Source organism: Pagrus pagrus (genome assembly GCF_965226575.1).
Source record: "Pagrus pagrus genome assembly, chromosome: 22".
Lineage (NCBI taxonomy): Eukaryota > Metazoa > Chordata > Actinopteri > Spariformes > Sparidae > Pagrus > Pagrus pagrus.
The window spans coordinates 18,936,759-18,960,562 of record NC_140204.1 but is presented as its reverse complement, the minus strand read 5'-3'; the positions used below and the strand labels follow the sequence as shown (position 1 = coordinate 18,960,562).

The 23,804-nt window shown below is 40.1% G+C and overlaps 1 protein-coding gene across 2 annotated transcripts in view; it reads right to left on the bottom strand.

The window, feature by feature from the left end:
- Positions 1-23,804, bottom strand: part of dock11 (dedicator of cytokinesis 11) — a 69,026-nt gene that overhangs the window by 39,037 nt on the left and 6,185 nt on the right. For both annotated transcript variants that reach the window (XM_084344562.1, XM_084344563.1), the window contains exons 2-18: positions 21,238-21,354; positions 19,650-19,739; positions 18,691-18,773; positions 17,765-17,831; positions 16,191-16,286; positions 14,868-15,002; positions 13,910-14,093; positions 12,639-12,718; positions 11,320-11,403; positions 10,935-11,075; positions 8,488-8,763; positions 4,485-4,607; positions 4,264-4,346; positions 3,101-3,223; positions 2,779-2,855; positions 1,315-1,499; positions 1,127-1,192 (exon numbers count right to left, since the gene is read on the bottom strand). In XM_084344562.1, the coding sequence (XP_084200688.1) occupies positions 1,127-1,192; positions 1,315-1,499; positions 2,779-2,855; positions 3,101-3,223; positions 4,264-4,346; positions 4,485-4,607; positions 8,488-8,763; positions 10,935-11,075; positions 11,320-11,403; positions 12,639-12,718; positions 13,910-14,093; positions 14,868-15,002; positions 16,191-16,286; positions 17,765-17,831; positions 18,691-18,773; positions 19,650-19,739; positions 21,238-21,354 (2,010 nt within the window). The remainder of the gene's footprint in view (positions 1-1,126; positions 1,193-1,314; positions 1,500-2,778; positions 2,856-3,100; positions 3,224-4,263; positions 4,347-4,484; positions 4,608-8,487; positions 8,764-10,934; positions 11,076-11,319; positions 11,404-12,638; positions 12,719-13,909; positions 14,094-14,867; positions 15,003-16,190; positions 16,287-17,764; positions 17,832-18,690; positions 18,774-19,649; positions 19,740-21,237; positions 21,355-23,804) is intronic.

Sequence of the window (23,804 nt, the reverse complement as noted above, 5' to 3'; positions counted from 1 at the left end):
CTGGCTGCACTGGTGGAGCGACTCATTTTTCTGGAAAGCCCACTAATAAGTCACACCTGGGCCCATGAGTGTAGGTTTGATTGGTCAACAAGTCATGATTCATGACTAAGATAACAGTTTAGAGGCAGGAGAGATAAATACATTTTCAATTCACAGCCTCTGGGACATCCCATATCCTTAGTTTTTCACATTCCTGTTCCCAAAGCTTCAAAAGAATTTCCTCCCAGATTTGAGTCTCTAAATCCCAGAACCTCCCTGAGCTTCCACCTCCTCTGATTAAAATCTCCTGAGAGGTGTGCTGCTGGCTCCTGATCACTGTCTGTAAATAACTTCCTCCCCTGCTGTACTTCTAGCATTGTTTGCGACCACACTCTGTGTGTGTGTTTGTCTGTGTGTGTGAGTTAACTACAGTATCTGAGATATACTTCGCAAGACTGCACGCTGATCTGTCTGTCTGGACTGTCACAATCGAGAGCATCAAGTGTAAATGTTTTGGCGGTTCAAGCTGAAGTATTTCTGTTTTCCTCCGTCCTTCTGGAAAAGTGAAAAGGAAAACAATCCGCGGTGCTTTGATGACTGTTTCCACCCACAGATATTTGACATGTGTGGCCAGAGAGAAACAGAGAGAGAAGAGAAGAGAGAGAGAGTGACCATTCATTATCTTCTCCTGCCAGCTATAATAACCAGCTTCTGGGAGCTTTTCCTCTCTCCCTTCTTTGGCCCCTCGGCTGCACCCTGACTTCCACTTTGTAAAATGCAATAAAAAGAATAATTTATCATGTGTTATGCTGTTGTGAAGCACTGCTGTGATCAAATCTCATTTTGGACATTCATGACATTATCAGTTTCTGCAACAGGCTCCTGCTAATCTGTTGAGAATAAAGTGATCCTCCAATCATCGGTTATCTTTATTTCCTCCCATCATCTGCTTTTTATTTATACCAGCACATCACTAATAATAATATTATCTGCTCAGGCATCGAAGATCGGATTGTTGTTCAGAGATAAAATACACCTTCAGGTAGCTGATATGTGAATTCACTCCTCCATCACAAAGTCAGACGTGTGTATTACTAGGATGTGCAGTAGCTTACATACCAAAATGTGTACAGTTCATACAACTCACCTTTAAAGGGGCTGCACCTTCATCATCTGAATCTCGGAACTGGATGCAGACTGCAATGTTTCGAGCCTGGAGTGGAGGAAACATTACATCAGTCAATCAATGCACACAGCAGAGCAAATAATAAATAAGTGACCCACTGAGTCAAATCACCGATATTTTCAATATTCATTCCCATCATCACCGCTCACCTTGGTGAAGGTCTTCTGGTTGTCGTACTTGAGCTGATGGGGGTAGATGTAGAGCTGGTTCTTGTAGGTGGTGAAGGGGTAGTTGTACTTGGCCTCGTCGGGGAGAAACTCCTCGACCTCCACTGACACCCGCTCACAGCCGTCCTCGAAGGGCTTGACGGGAATGTAAGAGGAAGTGACCGTATCTGTGGAATGGGAGCAGAGGAGTTACGGGACCAAAGCTCCACTGAAGTGTTCCTGTTTCTGGTGCCATCCCGAAGAGTCAACCCAAGGTCATCCAGTGTATCTGTGAGCTAATTCACTGGGTGCTTTGAGCCCTTGAGCATTTTGCATTTTAGAAAGTTTTTTTCTCTGAAAGGTCATAAACTATGTGGATGTATGAACTTAATGAAGGTTCTTTCTGTATTATGTCTTCTAGTTACTGTTAATAATATTGCAGTTTCATTTGTTAAACTGGATTATATAGCTCTGAATGTGTCCAGTCTTCAGCTTTATGTATTAATCACCTCTCATCTTGTAAAACTTGTCATTGTTTTTGCTGATTATTGCCGTCATGCCTTCTTTATTAGGAGAGGTTGTTTCTGGGCGGCTCATTCATGGATGTTCAATTAATAAATTAGAAGACTATCTCTCTCTCTGAGTGCAGGTGTTCTCTTTGTTTTTAGCTAAGTACAGTACAAACAACCAAACTGCTAGTCAGTGAAAACTCAGATACTGATTACAACAACAGTTGAAAGCTTGCAAATCAAATGTACATGGTTTTGGGGCTGCACAGAAAGCACCAGTTACAGTTACTTTTTTTTTTTTTTAACGATTACCCTAAGTACTTCCTGGCAGGGTTTCTAAGTACTTCCTTCAACTGCTGCCATTGATGCTGGAGGCCATCATTTATCCTTCATTGTACCTCCCTAATCATGTTCTTTCTTCCATGTGGGTACACCCCATCAACCAAAATCCTCTTTCCTTTTCTTCTCTTTATCCACATTTCCTTTGAGAACCCAAAAACTGACTTTCATTCACTGCCAGTCTGTATCGTTTGCATTCTAGGATCAGGAACATTTTCCTGCATGTGTTGTGAGGGAACCACAGGTTTGTTCATTGCACTTGTTATTATTGTTTTATGGTTATCTTGGTCATAAAGAAATTCAAGTTTCTTCTACTTCAGTTTTTGACATAATCTAGATTAGGTCAGCAGCAGTGAAAATGGTGGAACTGCAGATGCTCAAGTGATCACAAGAAGGCAGGGCTTTTTCTTATCTAACAGCAGGCTCACAAGACTCACTACAGCAGATTATAATGAATGAATCTACAGCTACATTTGTGTGTTTTCCAGATTAGGCTCACAAAGCGACTTACTTTTAGTTTTTAACGGTCATTTAATATAAATAGCGATTTTTTTTCTCTGTAGAAAGTATGAATGCAGGGATGTTAGGATCAATGGAGTGTTTTGAAAAGACAACATACTTGAGAAGTCAGGTGGGACACACTCAATGGTGACATTCAACTGTCCAGGGATGGTCTGAAGCTTGCTCTTTTCAGGTCTGATGAGGAAAGAGATTCAAAATATGAAACAAAGTGCAGTCAGGTCTGAATAAAGGACTTAAATTTATAAAGTGCTTTTTATTGATGGGATGAGTTAAATCCTGAGTTGGCACAAAGGTTGTATGCTAAGCAATACCATTTGAAATACACATTCAGCAAAAGCATAAATGTGCACAGGCATGAGGGTTTTGAGCTACAGTAACCAAGTACATGCTAAAATAGCAGAAGAGCGGCGATGACTCACTTCCTGATGTCGGCTAGCAGCTTGATGATGTCATCAGTGGAGATTTTGCTGCTGTCCTGGCGGTAGAGAGGAGAAAACTTCCCATCCATGTCCAGGCTGCCCTGAGCATCTTTGAAGACCTGCCTGGAAACAGATTACAATTGGCTACAGAGGCTGGCTCATACAAACAGCCAAATATTCACATTTCCAATCAGGGTTATATGAATATATCAGGCTGAAAATGATAGAGTTTTATGAAAAATCTCATGCTAGTTTAATGTAGTACAATCCATTTTCATCTGAAGGACGTTAGACTGCACATATTTATTTCACCGCATCAGTATTACACCGGTTGTCACAACACAATATTGTGTTTATGAGCATAGCAACTTCACTCCTGTCTGTGTCTACACAGGATGCATTAAGGAGCAGTAGAGTAGAGTCACCTGGGCCCAACATGAATCAGTGTTGTTACAATACATGGATAAAACGGGATGAAACAGACATTAAATAAAATGTGCTCTGGGTTGCGTTTCTGCTAACAGCCATGCAAGCCTGTATAGAGGGGTAGATTGACTAAAATAGAAGTGTATCTGTTCCATTAGACCTGCCTGAAGTGGACAACTTCTAGACACACACTAACATGTCCTGTGTTTAATTAAGCTTTTGGTCCATCTCAGAGGCATTTCTAGTTTGCTAAATGTAATATTTGTAATATCTTTGTAGCAAAATGATCATAACCCTTTTTTTCCACACCTACTCAGGACCTGTCAAAGTATATAGAGGATGTGTGACACTTATAGATATACATTTTAAATTAATAGACTCCAAGCTTTCTAAAATCCAATGCATTATTTTACAACCCTGATTCCAAAAAAGGTTGGAGACATAAAAAATAAAAACAGAATGCAATGATTTTCATATCCTTTCCTAACTCATATCCAATTGGATATGGTACAAATACGAGATATTAAATATTCAAACTTTAATGTTTTTGTAATTAAACACTCATTATGGATTTGATGCCTGCAAACACACAAAATGAGCAGAACCAGTGTTTTTTTGGAATCAGGGTTATATTATGATGACATCTTTTATGCATTTGTATCAGGCCATTCCAAAGATGAATCCAAACAGATTCATTACTGGATAATATTTTGACTCATGGATTATTCCTGTCTTACTTGGCAGCCCAGGCGAATGGCATCCTGTACTGGCCCAAGCGTTGGCATGTCTGCTTGGCAGCTTTGAGCACCTTCTGAGCAGTCTGCAGGGACAGACAAACAGAAAAAACGAAATCAATACGGAAGAGAAAAGCCAGACATGTTCAACTGGAAAGCTTGCTGTTGTTTTTATTATGCATTTGTGTTTGAGTGATTTAATAAAAGAGTTAAGGGAAGCAGACCTTGTTGATGTCGGAGGTCTTGATGTACGGCTCTGCACAGTGTGTGATGCCGTTCTGTAACACCTTCTCCACACGGGCCACCAGGAAGATATCTGCGTGAGGGTTGGTCACTGAAAAGATACCCTGGAGGATAGAGGGATAAATGGTATGAGGACACACTACGTGATGTCATAGAGTATACAATATATGTGTATAAGCAGACTGTCAGTGTCTTTCAATGCTCCTTCTCGGTTTTCCCTATTAGCAACATGAAGAGGAGAAATTATCACTTGACTGATACAAGAAACCACCTCATCCAAACCACCTGTTGCTCAAATAATCAGCAATTCAAACTTGAAATGTCGTGTCAGTCTTCATCAACTGCTTCTCTACAAGGCAAGTGCAGAGGAAGTGTCTGCTGTTAGCTAAAAGTTATACAGGAAAACCACATGGGGGCTCACATCTATTTTTGGTCAGATGGGGCTGTCTTTAAGCTCGTAGTGTCAGTTAACACAAACAACTCAAGTGGACAGAACTTAGATTCAGATGAAAACATGTCGCTCATATTAATGTGCACATGTACAATTAAAAAAATAAACAAATAAATTGCCAGATGTTAGTGGGAGCAGAAACAAAAATGTAGACAGAAGAAGCAGGAAGTCATTTTGGGAATCATTAAAGTTTCAGCATATGTACTGAAACCAAGCACGCAGTTGCAACATCTAAGAAGCTAATGTAGCTTTAAATCAAAATAGATGTAGACGTCACAAACGGTGCATTATTAATACACATGTTAGAAGAGACTAGTGCATTGCCAGTTAGACAGACACACTCACAGAACACCGCCTGTCTTCTCCCGCCTGCACAACCACAGGCAGCAGCTTCTGGTTTTCAATCTTTCACATTATAATTTGTTGTTTATAACTCACTGCCATGGATGTTGGGGGGAAAAAAGCTCCACCACATCTCCTTAATATACGTGCTTAGACAAATGCATTAGGTTTGTGAATTATGTAATGAACTGGAATGGAGGCTGTGGCCTCCCAAACTCTGCTGACGCAGCGGAGAGATATGAGAAGAGGAGGTTCTGTCCTTGGACCACACCCAATGCACCGAAATTAAACTGTGGTCTGCCCAGCTATAATGGCACACTAATCACAGAGGTAGAGCCTGCTCTGTTTGTATGCACGTGTTTGTATGTGTGGGTGTGGATGACGTGTGTGAGTGTGTGTTCGGCTGGTGTGGAACTTTCACAGATGTTGGTTGGCAGAACTTAACATTAAGTCCACAAATTAAACATACAGATGCTTTGAAAAGTTGTTTTTAAAATTTTTAAGCTCTGTTTTACTGTGCATCCTGCTACTGGTTGCTGCATTCTCTATTGCAAATACTGTCTCAGCTCTGAGTACTCTTCCCTATTCATCTTCTCACCATCAAGCTGTTTCTGTTTTCAATCTGTTGCTGTTAAAGCCCAGTCATGTCTCTTGTCAGGAAAATGGAAAGTGAGTGTCTAAGTACTTTTTATAACCTAACACCAGCTAATTTACAACAGGCTCCAGTCTTGCTGAGTGAGTTAATCGTATTAATGGGCCAAGCAGCCAGAGATGAGGAAAAAGACTGTGTGTGTATGTGCGCTGATCTCACAGCACCTGCAGGAGTTTGTCAGAGCCAAGAGTAACACTCACACATGGGCATTACTCTTTCCTAAATAAACTCTGGACTTAAAACGCAGCAAAGAGAAGAGACAAGACAGAGCGATGACATCACTAAACACTGAGCTGAAAAAAGGCCACTGGTGAACCAAAGGGAGTCTGAAATCACTTGCAAATGTGAGCTGAATGAGCTAAACTGAGGCCTCATGTGGATCCTCTCAGAGTTTTTAAAATGCTGGACACAGACCAAGCATTGTCTGGAGACACTCGCCATCTGGAAATACTACAATGGAATGAAAATCGAAAGCACAGCACTTTGATTAAAAAAGAGAGAAATCTATATGAAAGACACTATCATCACGCAGGGAATACATCAAGTGGTGACTCATCCCTTGTCCCCACTGAGGCCAGCAGCAGTCAGCATGGGAATGCTAAGCACTGTTAGAGACACAAATAACAATTCGGCAGTCTGTCACCTCACTGAGCGGTCTAAGGCAGGAGTGAGGACAGCATCCAACCACAAGCTGATGAGGTTATATAGGGTATGATGGTGACAATTCACAGTAAATTCTGGTTATTAATAGAGTACAGTCAGTGTGGTAAAAAGTAGCTACTTGAGTTAAAGTAAACATATAATGTGAAAATATGACATTTGTAAAAGTAAAAGTCACCCATACAAATAGCATTGAAGAAAAAATCTTAAATTATCTGATATTAAATGTACTAGAATTACAAATAAAAGTAAATTATACATATATTTACAAGTATGTATATACTGTATACTAAGAGTCAACTGATTATCAGCCTGGTCGATTATCAGATCCAATATTCAGCATTTTTCTGATTATTGGAATCTGTGTTTTGTTTTGTTATTTTTTTTTTAATCAACTGCTGATAAAATAAATTCATTTAAAAATGCACTACTTTGGCATGCAATCTGCAAAGCAACTAGTAACTAAACTTATCAAATAAATGTAGTGAGTAAAAAGTAAAATATTTTCCACCAAAATGTTGTAGAGCAGATGTATAAAGTAACAGAAAATGTAAATACTCAAGTACTTCAAAAATGTACTTAAGTACATGTACTTAGTTAAATTCCATCACTGACTACATTTACTTGCAATACATTTGTATTACTATTTGTATTAATGCTTTTATTCGCTGTGTTTCAAAAGACTTCCGTTTTGAAAGTTCCTCTAAGGACAGATCACACAGAGTGGCTTCCTGTAAATATATGTAAACCTATGAACTACACAGATGTGCTTCAAAAAGTTGATTCACTAGTGTCTTTGGATGGACACAGAGATAAAAAGAACATGCTTTTACACAGTTTGATTTAGATTCATGGTTTCTCTTTTGTGTTTCCTACCTGTTACTGGTTTTGGTCTAGTTGTGTTTTATGTAGTAAAGTATATTAAAGCGGCTACAAGGGACTTTCACTTTTGTTTATTCTGGTGACTCCTGTGGACAAAAATGGCATGAGCACCACTGCCTCCTGTTGAAAGATATTGGTCCGGCTAACGGGTGCATTTGTTTTGAAAGCGAGTAAATTATAGATGCAATGCATTTTTAATACTATTTTTCATTTTTGATTTTGATATTAAATTGAGACCGTTTCATAACCCATTAAAAACTCCTTGTAGTACGTTTAAGATGCCTTAAGAAACTGCCCAAAAGCAATAAGAATAACTCCAGAGGCTAAGTTATTGACACTGAAGAACCGAATTTTCAGCCACTTCCTCATGTGAGAAAAGAGCAGCTCAAAAAAAAAAAAATGTTGAGCCAGTTTCAAATCAGTAAAACCCACATCAGCAAAACCTCTAACCCAACAGGATGACAGGGCTGCCAAAACTCTGGCTAATAAGTGAGCTGCAGCACCAGAGTCCATGTGACTTTCATTTATAATTGAACAGCAAATAGCTAAACAAACCTAAAATGCAACACAGCAAATTCTGGTATTGTGTAGACTGGAGAAACGTATTAGCTCGACTAGACATTTGCCTTAAAAGTTTATGTGAATGCATAATTACAATCATCTTTTATATCAATCTAATAATCTTGTTAATCACATCAAATGTGCTATAGTTTTAAGACTGTATCTGTATTTTCTGCCATCTTATTTGATATTATCATGAATATGAATGATGAATTGATGTTAATTTGAATCAGTTTTTGTTTTTTGTTTTTCCAGAAGAAATAGATGTCAAAATATGTTTCACAAAGGATGGAACTTTGTGTTGTTCACACCTTGATCTGTATGAATGACACAAGAATGATTCAGGTTTCACACCCATTTCTGACTGTTGACTCTCGGTGAGTCAGGTAAAGTCATTTCCTCAATCAAACAGCTTTGTCTGCAGTCAGGTGTCTACCTGTGTGGGGAAACGCAGCAGAGCCTCTGACACCCTCTGAAGAGCAGGCAGGCCGTTCCCTTTCCCTGAGTCTCCGTTCACCATGACTCCACCTCCCCCTCCTCCTCCTCCTCCTCCTCCTCCACCCTCTGAGTCCGATGAAGGAGAGAGCTGGCCCGAGGCGTCGGTCAGCATGTCCCTGACGCAGGGCGGGTTGAGGTCAACGTGGAAGTCGGCCGAGATCTTACAGCTCTTTGAGACGTCAAAGAGAGCAAGGCTGATGAAGAATGGTTCCACCTGGGGTTCAGTAGAGAGACGGTTTAAGGGCTTTTTCACACTAGAACACGTTTATAATATACCTGGACTCATTTACTGTTTATCACATTTCACACTAGATTTATTTAGATTAATCCCTCCATTAATTCACCATTTTTTCAGAACTTTATGATTATACATCAGATGACCCCAAGTTAACATGCTCATTGCATATTTGTTAAGTAGTTTGATGTAATGCAAAAATTACTTACAAGTACAAAATGTTTGGATACACTAACACTTTAGATTAGGATACACATATTAACTAATAATTAGTTACTTATTAGGATGAATATTAGTGGCATACTGGCACTTTATCAGTCATTTTAAAGCACTTATCAATGTCTCCTTCTGCATGACCTTATTCTACAACTACTAGGCCATTAGCTAAGAGTTTTCCCACATTGATAACCTCCTAGCTACTGCTTATTGATCGTAAGTCAGAAAGCTGTTGTACATTTATTATGATCTTAATGTGCTTTTAAAGGTGGTACCACAAAAAGAGCCATTCTCCCTTAATAACACTTCTTAAATATGGTCTATTCTTATGTTGCAAAACACAAAACTACAGTGTTAATAACTCTAAAGTAGGTCTTTCTAACTCAGAGCATGTTCCCCATTCTAAAGTGAGGACATCCTTATATAACTAATTCACTAGTAGAACCTGTGTGGGTTAATGAGTGTCAAACAACAAGTGAATGTTATGAGGACGGCCTCATTTTAGAATGCGGAACATATTCTGAGTTAGAAAGAGTAAATTTGACATTATGAACACCTGTAGTTTTGTGTTTTGTGACATAAGATTCTTAATTTATCTACCTATCTTGCTATCAGCAAGAAATCAGGAGATCATTGAAGGAAAACTTTGCTCTAATAGTTGTAGAATATGTTTATGCAGAATAAGACATTAATAGGTTCTTTATAATGACTAATAAAGAGCTGATATGCTTCTAATATGCAAACCAATAAGCAATTAGTTAATGGTTAATACATAAAATCAAAACAATAGACACACCTGCAATAGACACCTGCAACATGACACCTTAAAGGTCATTGTGTCTCGAATCTGTTTAAAACCTGCGTCCGCCTGCATTAAGAAGCTGAATAATGTAACTATAATATTAACATTCGTATGACTTACAATCAAGAGTTTTAATCTGCCACAACAGTAAATTGAGCCTAAGTATGTAGGAATAAATACTAAATAAACACTGAATAATGTAAATACTGTCTTTCTCTGTAACAGACTCCACTACTATTAGTTCACCCCTAGTTTGGAAGCAAATGTTGGTTCCACAGCAGTGCCGCCCACACAGTTTTGAATGTCTGAGTGCACTTATGCCAGGTTGAACGGTTCCTGCATGATGGACAAGCCTCGGTAAATCCAATGAACATTGAACCTATCGGAGACTGTGGAGGGAAAGTGGGGGAGGAAGAAGGGGAGGGAAAAAGAGAGCATGCTGCTTCCAGACCACAAAAATGACTCAGTTCAGCTCTCCCAGCAGCCCCTCTAATGCACCAGCAAGCAGCAGGAGGAGGAGGTCTAACTCAATGTTTTATGATTACGGCAATCTACTCTGACAAAGGCGGCGCTCACACAAACTGCTGCCTCATGCTGCCAGGAGCACTCCACTGATAACATACTCAAGACATTTCCATATTCAGACTGACTTCTTACATAAGCTTAAGTCATGAATCATTTAGAGCCACAAAGTTTAAAGCTTGTAGCTTCTAGATTTTTCTTAAAACGTAAAACGATGTAGCAACATCAGTGTGTAGAACTGCTTTAATATAAGTACTTAATATATTTTGTTTTCACACTGATTGTATCCTTAACTAAATGAGAGGCTGCAACATCTAATTGTGTTATCCTCTTTTAGCCCGGTTACATCCATTGCTTCCAGACCGGCCAACATGAATAATGAAGGTGTTTTAACTGGGGCAGCACAGCAGAGGGTGAGGAAGGTGAAAGTTGTGTGGTGTGAAAAGGAAAAGCTTACTTTTTTTAAACTAGTTTTTTTTTATTTCATGGTTATTTGGTTATATATTTTTCTATGAAAAGTGTGGTAGCACTTTGTAAAGCACAAAGTAACAGGGGGTAACAGAAGAGTCATATAAGGAGAATATAAACTAGAAGTAAGGTGATGACATACGTTGGTGAGGACGCCGTCACCCTTCTCGCTAACGCAGCCCTGAAGACTGAAGGTCAGGTCATGGCAGCTGACCACGATTCGACGGCCAAAACGCTCCTCGAATGGCTTCACATCTGGCTCGATGCCTGAGAAGTCCAGCCTCTGGTTACCAGACAGGAGGGAGGAGAGGAGCGAAGAGGGAAGCAGGAGACATGAATGCAGGGAGATTAACAACAAGAGAAGATTGATTCATTTGAAAGGAGAGAGGATGTTTGAGGAAAAGGAGAAGGAAACAGTGTAAATGGTGGAAAAGGGAGGCGAGATCAAATAGTCTGAATCAATAGTGAAATAAATAAATCAGAGGACAACCATGTGTGAAAAGAAGCATCTTCTAGCTACAGTGTACCTGTGTCTCGGGGTCCAGAGAGTAAAGCTTTTGCCTGCATTCATTCCTGTTGATCTTATTGAGCTGGTCCGTCTCTCTGGCGTACTGCACACACACACACACGCACACACACACACACACACACACACACACACACACACACGCACACACATTACAAGAATGTAAGTGAATTAAAAATGGGACAATATAACCTGGTTTTAACAAAAAAAGTAATATCTCACACAATATCAGTCTGAGGACTGAGCTTCCTGTTAGTGTTTTAAGACAAGTAAGACAGAGAAGGAGATAAGCCGTCAACAGACCCAGACAGAGAAAGAAGGGCGTCTAATGGAGACAAACAAATCAAACCCTCAGGTCACGGTAAGAGCCCTAATCCATCTCCTTCCCCTTGTTTCTCCTCTGACTGTGACCAGCCTGCAGGCAAACTCAAATGATCTTTTGCGTGGAGAGGGAAAAAAGCTGTGCTGGAGTGGCCCAGAGCAAACGGAGTGAAACAGCAGCACAGAGCACAGAGGGCTTTGTTGTCTGTCTGGGTTTACAGGCATATTAAAACGACCTGGTCCTCTGTGGAATAAACACTGCTGTTCTCAGGCTGAGAAAATGGACTCAGACACATAGAGTCCAACAAAAGAGCTGCTCCTCTAAGATTTATAAACAAAGGATTTTATAAACATGCTCTGGTACAAAAGCTCATTTTTCTGGTGATTTTTTTTATATATCATCTGCACTAACTGTGTAGTGACAGGCACAAGAAAAAGTATAAATAAATAACAAAATAATAATAATATAATAATACAAATAATAGTACAAATAACAATAATAATAATAATAATAATAATAATAATACAAATAATACAAATAACAATAATAATAATAATAATAACAATCCACAAGGGATGTAGACATATCAGGTACAAAAAATTACACATTTGAAATGTGAAATCTTAAAAGTTTCTGTAAATCGATGTCTCAGCCAATCAGACTGAACCCATCATGACCTCATCTACTGTTCTGTTTTTAAGCCACAAATTTGTCATTACGACCATCGCCATCTTGTTCTTTAGAACCTTTTTTTATTCTAAATGGTACCAGAATTTTCTGAACATTATGCTGTATTGAATAAGACTTCACAGTAGTGATTAATGCCAAAAGCTCATTAAGAAACTGTTTACTGAGGGAAAAAATTAAGTGAGAAATAGGGTAATTATCTCATAAGCTTACGTACAATCAGACTTCTTTTGAAACCACTGGAGTGGTTCTGTCCATTTTTTAGTCAACGGCCGTAATTAGCTAATTGACAGTCGACCCATCATTCATACCTTCACAAGTTCGGGGTGTAAGCTCCTCCCCAGGCTCTCCAGCAGGCTCTCACCTTTACCCTGGCTGGTCGTGTCATCATCTGATTGAACAGGACATGAATGAAGTTGATCAGAATGTACAGAAAACCAGCGAGACAAGAAATCACTCCATTGCAAACCAGGTCCAATAAAGCTCTGCCCATTCACTGTTTCCTTAATGACTCCCTGTGTGGCTATCTGAGCTACACTAATATCTTACAGTCTACTGGCCATATTAAGAAGAGGCCATTCAGCTATTCTGCTGACTCCAAGGTGATGGGACTGAGTGAACTCTCCATCTTTCTGGACGGCCTCCCACTCGCTCATCAGCATCTTGGAGATTTGTGACCAAGCTAGGCCTATTTGGTTTCACTAGAACGTTCTTAGGAGAGTATATTATTATATAAGAAAAAAATGGCCCAGAGATGCTGGCAAGACGTACGCAAACTGCATAAAAGTGCTGACATTTGTCCACAGTTCAGGACAAGCGTGAGTTCAGCAATTCACCGTTAACTGCCCCCTAAAGAAACACACACTTGAGGGAATTTGGGAGCAAAACTAAGGAGCGCAAACTAACAAATGTACTGGAGCAGCTGGAAAAAGATTTCTGGGCTTTGAGTTACTTGAATCTGCACAGCTGAACATCTTTTAGAAGAATTTATGCCAGATGCAAGCATTTTTACAGCACTTCGATCTCTCTACTGGCAGCAACTATTGGAATAGTGTTGAGCATATTTATTGCCTATGTACGATTGTAATATGGAAGCCATTAACATGTCATAACACAGAACTCAGACTTAAATTCAGGGGCGTTTTGGACTCCCTCCACTGCCAGGGAGGAGTGATTACTAACACTGAACAACACTAAAACAGGGTCAGTTGAAACATGCTATTATTATCATAGCCAAATGGACTATGACTGTACAGGGACTATTCAAAACGACTGTAAATAATAGGTTGACTGAAAGGTGATCCAGGCACGTGTGTATTCCAAGTATATTTTATTATGTTTATGTGTTTTATAGAGCGCCCAAAAGTCATATTCACAAGTAAACGTAAAAATAAAAATACCATAAATGTACTTAAGAATCCAAAGTACTTTTTTCGGCAAATAATGTACCTACGTGGAGTGGAGTAGAAGTATAAAGTAGCAGACAATGAAAATCCTCAAGTAAAGTACAAGTGCCTCAAAACTGTACTTGAGTATAATACTTGTGTAAATGTACTTCAGATATAGGCGTGGTCTGACTCACCCAGGGCACCGTCCAACGTCTCTGCACCATTCCTCCTGTCCTGGCTGGCATCAGTGCTGCCCTGCAGAGCCTGCTTCAGTGTGACCACCCAGTCCTCCATCTCTGCTTCACTGTCTGCAGCCAGGAAGTGGCTGTAGCGGTCTTGCATCTTCAGCTCGAAGCCATTACGCCGCATCTTAGGGCTCTGATGGGAGAAGAGTTATTGTATTTTATTGCATATGCTTAAAATGTTTTGTTTTATCTTGTTCCTCAACAAAACACTCTCAATGGATAAAAGGGCTTCCCATATTCGGGAGTACTTTTATCCTTTAGCTAATGTAAGAACAGTCCATTTCTGACCAAACATCTCGCAACATGTACGTTAATAATGAGCTTTTTGCTTGCACAGTGCTTCAGATGGATTTTAACATACAAGGTCCTCACTGGTTGTTGAAAGCAGCGTGAACACAAAGTCTTTCGGGTGCAGAACATGCTGCACACGTCAACCCACCATACTCCACAAGCTTCCTCATTAAACCCACTAGCCGGAATGAGTCTCCTCACTCCTCTCATTCATCTTGTGAATGTGTTCATCACACTGAAAGCTTCCTGGCAGCCTGTCCGCTCAGTGCAGACCTGAACGAGGTACCAGCCTGTGCCATGAGCCAACAGCAGCAGCCCCCTCATAATCTGCTAGGACCGGACTTTTCTGCCCAAGACGGTGGAATGCAGTAAATCTATTCAATCAAAGCAGCTAAAGTCCCCTGGAGCGTGGCGAGACTAGGAAACACATTGACTTTCACGAGGGTGAGAGCTTGTGCCAAGAACAGAAAACTCACTGTTGGCACAGATACACCAGGGGAGATTGATTAAACAAACAGTATGGTATATTGAAAGCTTAAGTGTTGGTCAAACTGTTATTGCCGTATTCTCAGCTGTGCATTTGATGTTTCTTTGATTCTATTTCCAGCCCCTGTACCTGAATAACATCTATGCATGAGTCCAGGTAGATGGATCCTTTGGTATCCTTGCAGTTCTTCTCATCCTTGTAGGAGTTGAGGATGTAGGAGCCGTCAGGGAGCTGAGACAAGTAGAAGTATCTCCTTTTGAACACCTGTAATTCACAGCAGTGGAGAGCAAGTCAGGCAGCTTCATATCTAAGTACAAAGAAAATGTAATTAGGAATGCAGCGATTAACCAACTTCATTAACCACGGTTTAAAATTCACGTTTCTGTAAATGTAAAGGCTCAGCTACACCGAGTGTTTCTGCTCTCACACAAAAAGGGACATTATGCTACATTATGCTTCTATGAACCACGGTTGAACAGTAGTTCAAATTAAACAAACATTGACAATTGCCAGCGCAATTGACAGACTGCAGGCGAGATGAAAATGATCCTTGTGCGACGGCTTAAAATGTCATGCAGCAAAAACGTCAGGTAATTCACTCATGCTGTCACGTAATCTCCTCAAAGATGTAACACATACATAACAGATGTTTCACTTTCCTTTCTGGCTTACCAACACTGCACTTTGGCATGACTGTTTTTAATTCACTTTATTTTTTGGTTAAAATGCAGCACCTGTTAAAAACAAAAACCAAAGCTTTCAAACCAAAATGTAATAAAACCCCTTAATAAAAATGTTCATGTTATTTTATACACATCCACAGCGTTATGACACAAATTAATATTATAATGTGAAACTGTGAAATCAGGATTTTGCCCCTCTAGTTATAATCAACATCTATAATCATTGTATTCCTACTTAAAGAACTATACTGTGAAATATGGTTTAAATACATTTGATATTACCTAAATGTATGTTGGATTTACCCTCCTGATTGGAGGAAAGATGCTGCAGATGCTGCACTGTTGACAACTTTACTAGATGTTTCTGACCACCCCTATCATTTATGTCTATGCCTCTTTTCTTATTTTAATATTTACAACACTGCTTTCACTGCAGTATGGTATTTGTCTTATTTTATAAAGCACCAGTGAAAAGTGCTATAGCAGATTTCTGATATCAAATATTAAAGATGTAAATGTTGATGTTAGTGCAACTGTAGGCAATGATGAAAGTCCTGATTATATTATACAGTACAGTATGATGGGATAGAACAATGCAGAAACTGATAAAGAAAAGTGTAGTTTTAATTGTGCACCAGTCATGCAGGAGAACAAAGAGTTGCCACGTCTCTGTAGCTCTGCTGTGAACCCAACGTTTTTTGCTGTTGTTGTGTCATTTGTTGCTGTTATGTTGTGTGAATAACAGACAGGAGGTCTGCTGGTGACTCACCCTCATGGAGACAGACAGGCTGCTGTTGATGTTGGCTTTCTGAAGCCAGCCCTGCTTCATGATGCCTCCCCTCTGGGAGCACAGCGACGCTGAGTCCTGACAGAGAGACATAAAAACAGACATTGGGAATCAATCAAGACGGTTGCATGTTATAATGCAGGTTAATTCAGGTTAATGGCTCTTACATATTAAGCATCACTGTGCTTCTAGACAGCAGACAGTCTCAACAGGTTAATGTTGTAGTCAATTTTTATTGCCATATCTGCATGAAACATTCATATTTTTTCTGACAAGCAGCTGGTTGTGAGAAATGTTCACTCGTCACAGTTTAAGTAAATTAAAATAATTAATCAATTCTAATCATATACTGTCAGCCAAACCGTGCATGTCTTTGATTTCCCATCATAATTCAGCCTCCATCCTGTCAGTATAGCCGTTCTATCTCATATAACTATCATGGGACTATTAATCAGCTTGACAGAAAACACAAACATTCATCACAAGGGAATAGGTACTCTGATACGCACATGAAAACCACCAATACGTCTGGCCACTTGGGAGGAATTCACAGTACGAGGCGGCCTAATTAGCTTAATGTAAGCCTGGAACATGACACGCATATCATGACATCAAGTGAAAAAGGGGCGAGTGTGCACAGTGGAGATGAGCCTCATCACACTGAAGTGGCATTTTGTCCTCTGAGTGTCAGGCCTCCTCCTCTATCTCCAGCCTTGTCCTATAATCTAATTGGCTGGCTGCTCTCTTCCCACAGCTTCCATACTTCTCTCAGACAACTGACAGCAGCCACTATATATACACACCCCACCACACCCTCATATCAGGAATGGTAGCATACTTAGCACTGTCACCTAATGTATAATGTCCCTGACTTCAATATTATGGATTAACTGTTTTGGCTCAGTGGATGGATATGTGAGATCAGATAAAGGTCACAGAAAAACTAACATTTATGGTTGTTTATATGCATGTGTGTTTTCTCTTTCTCTTCTTAAATATTTGCCATCATAGCCAGAATTGATTGTGCAGAGGTAATGGAACAGTAGCACTGGCCATTTCAAGGAGTAATAGAGCCCTCACAGTCCTGGCAGCACAGCAGCATTCATTCTCCGTCAATTAAACCCTCTCTGTCTAAGTTTATCTGCATCCGGCATAAGGCCTGGGAGGAGGATCGATGAGGGCTATTTATAGGACGTATAAGGTCTGCTGGTTTCTCTGCTCCACACAGTCTCTGAGGGGTCACACTGCTGGTCGGACTGAGGAACTGACGGACCATATGTCACATTGAATCTTCCAGCACAATTACCAGTTCAAAGGCAGCGCTGTGTGCTTACATTTTCAGGCATGTTGAAGGATCCAAATTTGTGTCCTATCTATATGATTCAGAAAGACTGAAGGGATCTTTGTCATTTCCAAGCAAGGTTTATTGCACATCACAAGCATGTATGGTGCATCTGTCCACGATGGGCCCAGTGAGTCGATAGCAGACCACTCATCCTCACTGCAGTCGCTGATCAATGTCTGTGATCTAACGCCATTCGGACCCCTCTACTCACCTCGTCTTTGGCGTCTTCATCGATCTCGAACACGTGAGCCGGCAGCTTGTCTGTCTTCAGGCCTTTGCTATGAAAAGACAGTGAGAGGGGGTGAGCAGTCTGCAATAAATCAGCCTCCTCCCGACTGCACTTCCCCTGTGGTGAGGTCTGCTATCTCTCTATATCTTTACTCTTTGTAAAGCAGGCAACAAATCACTGCTCTGATCTACTCATCTTACACTGTCTCCTTTGCTACATTCTGTATGTGCTGTATTGGATAGTAAATCTTATATAGGGATGCACCGATACATGCTGGTCATATTTGCTTTGAATGGCAGTGGCTGATGTTTATCTTTTGTGTCACATATTTTAAGCAGGTACATTTATGAGCTACCGGCTCGTGACATTGCTGCCATTAGTTTGTAAAGCTATGTAAATACTTCCAATTATTGAGTAGTATCGGCCCAGACTTTAACAATCAGTGCATCCCCAAATTCTCGTGCCAGCTTGTCTGTTCTTGCATTACATTTATATTTTCTGGACTTTTCAGGGTACTTGGAGAATACTATTACACATTTCTCTCTTTCACTCCAATTTAGAGTTCAAGTGAAGTTTGCTGTGCTAAAAATAATATGGAAGGAAGCTTTATCACCATTTACATATAAATTCATAACATCTGGCCTGCACCTGTTATGTTGTAGAGGGAAATCTGGCTGAACTCCGTAGTACCAGAGCTGTATTAATACACAGGAACAGTGATTCACTGCATGTCGTCATCCAGCAGAGAGCCATGTGAGCAGAGTAAATCTCTTGTACATGTTTAGCAATCCAGAACTGTGATGTTGTTTTGCACAGACTCTGATCTCTAACCTCTACATTTCATTTCATTTTCATACATCTCATTTTTTTTATCTGTCAAAGTGTTTTTTTTTTCTTATATTCCTTACCTTGGCAACATGCGGAAGTCACCAGAGTAAGCCTCATATTTGTAGTTGATGACATGCCAGTCGGTGTTGTACTTCTTGATGCACTGCCAAACAGGTCAAAACAGAGAGCTGGATTAGGGGCAGCAGAGACACTCAAATATAACAAGCATGGCATATGAGCAAAATGACAGAAACCAAGCAGGCAGACTGTGACTCACGGAGGAGGACGCAGCCCTCGGTTCCCTTTTCTGGGGAGAACATTCCAGCTTGATATGACTTGTTTATGAACTCAAAATAAGTCTACCAAGTAGCAGAAGTAGTCACCACTGCCCTGCTGATTTCTCATTGGTATCACTCACGATGGTTTTTCATTTTACATATTGCTTTTTATTCAGTGTGAAACTGCGAGCAGAAATTCTCAATTAAGTCAGCTGAAAGGATCTTTGTTCAATAGAAGCTGAGTAAGCCTATGGTCTGTTTTAACAATCCCTGTGACAGTTGTTTCCATGCTGTATCGCAGTCATGAGAGCTGGCTGAGGAACACAGATTCAGATGCCTGGCAGAGCAGCGGAGTAGATCCACATCATGCCAGAAGGTTTTCATTGCTAGGATATATCATAGGGGCAGCATGAGTTTGTGAATTCGGCGTTTCTTTATGAGCTTCAAGTGGTCCTTTGATGCTGAATGTCATGAGTGCAAGTGTGAAGTCATCAAGAAATCATAATTTATGCAAGGAAAGCGTTTTATTTACTGCTTTTTATGTCTGCTTTGTATCAAGCAGACAGTAGTTCATTAAAGCAAGCAAAAGTCATATTACTGAGAAGATTTAATGGCGACTATGAACACTAGCCCATTTTTTCACTGCAAAATCCCCTTTTTTATTTTTTTTGAAAGGACTGGACACAATCGCTACAAGCATGCCATCTGAAACAGAGTGGGGACTAAGCCATACACATAATGGGACTGCTAGGTTGCCGTACCTCTTTGGCAAACAGACTCCTGGCCTCCCGCTCAGCATTCTGAGGCACTGAGGGGGCAACAGTCCTCCTCTGCCGGGAGATCTGGGACTCCTGTGCACACACAAGTCAAAAACAAACATGTATACATGAAATGTTGGTTATGACAGCTCTTTATATTCTGATCAAATAGTGGCACAGCAGGAAACCACAAACAAAGAGAAAGTAAATGAGAGAAAACAGAAGTCAGAGATGCAAAGAAACAGATGAGTGTCAAACGACTGTCTCAGGATCAGGGGAAAAAACAGACAAGGAGCGAGACGTGCCTCTAAACAAAACCACATGTGTTTGAAGCAGCGGCAATAAATCTAGAGCAGAGCTACCTGGCTGGATTGGATTTGACCGGTCCGACTGACCCGTAAATAACTGAGCCTGGTGTGCTGGGTGAACAGTGATTAATGATGGGAAATCTTTCTTTGGAAAAGGATATTTTACAGCTCTTTGTTCCCATTGGGCTCAGACAGTTTTACAAGAAACAAGCTGCTGATTTGGCTGTTTACTTTGGAGATCTCAACACAGGTGTGTTGAGCATGAGACTCTGTATTTAACCTTCAAATTACTGGCTGCAGTTGGATCAAGTGATGCAGGAGAAAAGTTTGGATCCAGTATTGATTCAGCGTCCAAGTAATAGAGACAAATACATTTTACGAGGAAAAGGAAAAAAAGAAGACAAAGAATGTAGATGTTTTTAAATCAACAGTTTAACCCACTGATTGTATAAAATAGACAGCGCTTTGGGGTCTGAAAGTGCCTTAAACATGCATTCTTTCAAATGGCCAGCGTGGGGCAACTCCATTGGTCTCAAAAATAAGTCAGATTACATGTAGGTTTCTGAGAAAATGACCCTAGTTCTCACTTGATTTACCACCTCAGTAAACAGTTTCCTGAAGAGTTATGTTCTCAATCACCAGTTCTAAGTCTTCTTCAACACAGCATTATCATTTTGAAAATTATGGTCCCACTTAGTGTAAAATATGGTCACTCTTGGCTCCAAAAAACCAAGATGGCAACAATCGTAATGCCACATTTGAGGCTTCAAAACGGTTACCCACAAACCAGTAGATGATGTTACGATAGGTTCAATCTCATTGGCACGGGGGTTAATTTAGAAACCTCCTCATCATTGGACAGCTAATGTTTCCTGCCACACCTGACCTATGTAACATAACAGCTATGTATGTAAGAGCTCTCCAAGATATTAATTTGCTGGTTACAATGTTGTTATAACCAATAAAAATAATGTTCAAAACCAGATAGATATTTGCAAAAATCTAATTTGTCCTTTAAGCAATGACCAAACATCTTCATTGTATTTTTTAATCTAATGTGCCAGCCAGCCAGCCAGCCAACTACAACTTTGACTCTTAATAAGATATAACAACTTTGAAAAACTTAAATTAAAGTATTATAACTTGAACTAGCCCCACACTCCTATAAAATGCTGTTTAGAAGCAGCAGACGACTGGGTGAACTGCACAGCTGAGGAAGACGACCTGGGTGAGAGCCAGTCCCAGAGGACAGGACACAGCAGGGAAGGGATGAAGGGACTCACCGATACATCGTCCACAGGGCAGAGCAGCAGGTCTCTGTGGGGGTCGCTGTGGATCTGAGCCTTTCTCTGAAACACCACAGTCTCATAGTCAAGTGGTTCAATGATCTTTGGCTGCTCCTGAGAGGGAGAGATAGACAGAACATAAACACATGCCGTTTCAAATAACACACACACACAATTATTGTTGATGTTAAATTCTGATCATTTTGTCTTTCCTTTGGCTCTGGAGCTGCACATGCCATTGCTATTTGAAGGCAGTTAACAAGCACTCAACCCCAGACGTTTTCACCATCCATGCAAAAGCAGAGCCACAAGAGATCAGAGAGACAACCACAAAGTTCAGAGGACTGTCAGAGTGCACGGAAACAGTGGCTCAGAGAATTGTGGGCGGATGAAAAAAAAAAGGCAAAAGATGACAAAAGGGAAGCAACTGACAACAAATACAAGACAGGAAGGGCAAGAAAGGTGAGAAAAAACAGCAGAGAAATGGACGAATGATATTTGACTTGATGGTCATGTGATAAATAAAGATATGTAATAATGAAACAAAACACAAGAAATAAATCACATGCCACATGATTCCAGCTACACATCATAACTTCCTGTTTTGACTTTCGTGGAGAAGTGAAAGATATGAAATCATTCTGACTTAAAGAGGCCTACAGGCTAAAAGCTAGCCTTCAACAACTAGGTCAAGATGTGATCACAAACCACTTGGAAAGATTCAGAATTAATTCCAAGAAAGTGGCATTTTAAGCTCGAGCTAAGCGGTGAAGATGGTGATGAATAGCTTAGCCAATAAGCCCTGGCTGAGCGACACCAAGACATTTGGACTGGAGCAGAGGAAATCAGACTGGATGGATTTGATCAGCTTCTGTGCCACATTACTGAGCCACTGTCACTAAAAACCCTCACTATGCGAAACAGCTGGGAGTGTATGACTGAGTCATTTTCCACCTTGTCATATTTCTATTTTAATAAAATGCACAGCTTTGTTTTTCCTGTTGTACCACTGCTGGAGTGGGCAGAGTGAGCAAGCTAGTAATAAAGTTCAGCAGTAGTTTGGCTGCTGCTTTTTCCCCTCTGCTTGCTGCTGGTCTCCCCTCCCATCTACTGCCTTCCCACAAAAACTATCTCTGGGCATTATGTTGCGTTCCATTGTACTCGGAACTTGGAAAATCGACCTCGGACACGGAAAAGTGCAATCCAGCAGCCATCCAAGTCGGAATTCGAAGTCAGAAACTTGGGCAAGATCTGCGTAGCTCGAGTTCGCCAACATAAGCACAGACACACACAATGAACAATAAAATGTTTTCCTCTTCATCAATTTTTACTTCATATAGTGTTTGTTTGTAAAAACGTGGCGTAAATGCAATTTTGCAGTTGTCATTTTCACTTTCATTGAGTTGATCGGTGCTCAATAGAAGTCTTTGAGAGTAAGTGTCCTCGACTGCTACATCAGCTGCTGTAGTTGCTTGTGAAGTTGGCAGACTTGCCATTCAAACACGAGCCTCCATGTTTTTCTGACTAAATGCCCTGGAACGCTTTCAGATTGGAAGTCAGAAATACTAAGAGGGAAATTCCGATTTCGGACTTGCAATGGAACTCACCAGTAGAGCTACAGCCGTCAATTAATCAATTAGTCAATTGTCAACTCTTCTGATAATCATTCAATCCAGTGTTTTTAATTCTGTTCCTGCCCTACATGTTTTAGATGTTTCCCTGATTCAAATGATCAGCTCGTTATCAAGCTCTGCAGAAGCCTGATAACGACCCATTCATGTGAATCAGGTGTTTGTTTGTTGGACAAAAGAAGCTTTTATTTTGTTTTATAGACGATTCAATTTATTGTGAAAATAATTCATTTTAGATTAATCAAAATAGTCATTAGTTGCAGCCCTACTGGGCATGTTTTCATGCGCACTTATATTTCAGTATTTGAGGTCTTTTTAAGCTGTATGTGCCCAGGGAACCATTTAACATGTAGTTTTCCCTGAAAGACCCTTACAACATATTTTCTTCTTCTTACGAGCAATAGGGACCAACATGAACACACAATTTTCTGCCAAAGGTTGAACAGTTTTTGTTATCTCACATGAACTACTTAACAAATTATACTTAAAGTGGAAACAGACAAAGCTGTATCTGATCGCTTTCAGTTTTCCTCAGAGTAGCAACTAGGAACAACAGAGTAGATCACGAGTCAGCCTTCATTTTCTTCTTTAGTCATAAAAATTAGATGTTACAAAAGAATACTTAAGATTTAAAACCAAGTTTTCAGAGGTGTAGCTGTAAAATTGTCAAATAACACTGACCAACTGTATCACATGTATATATTGTGCATCAGCTTGTTTTAGCTCCTCACTGCATCAGTCCATCATATGGAAAGATGCAAGCTTTCTTTACCATGTTTAGGACTGCAACTTACAACTAACCATATTTTCATAATCGATTAATCTGACAATCATTTTCTCATTTAATCAGTTAGTTATTTGGTCCATTAAATGTCCAAAAATTTGAAAAATGTTGATCAGTGTTTCCTAAAGCACAAGATAATGTCCTCAAAT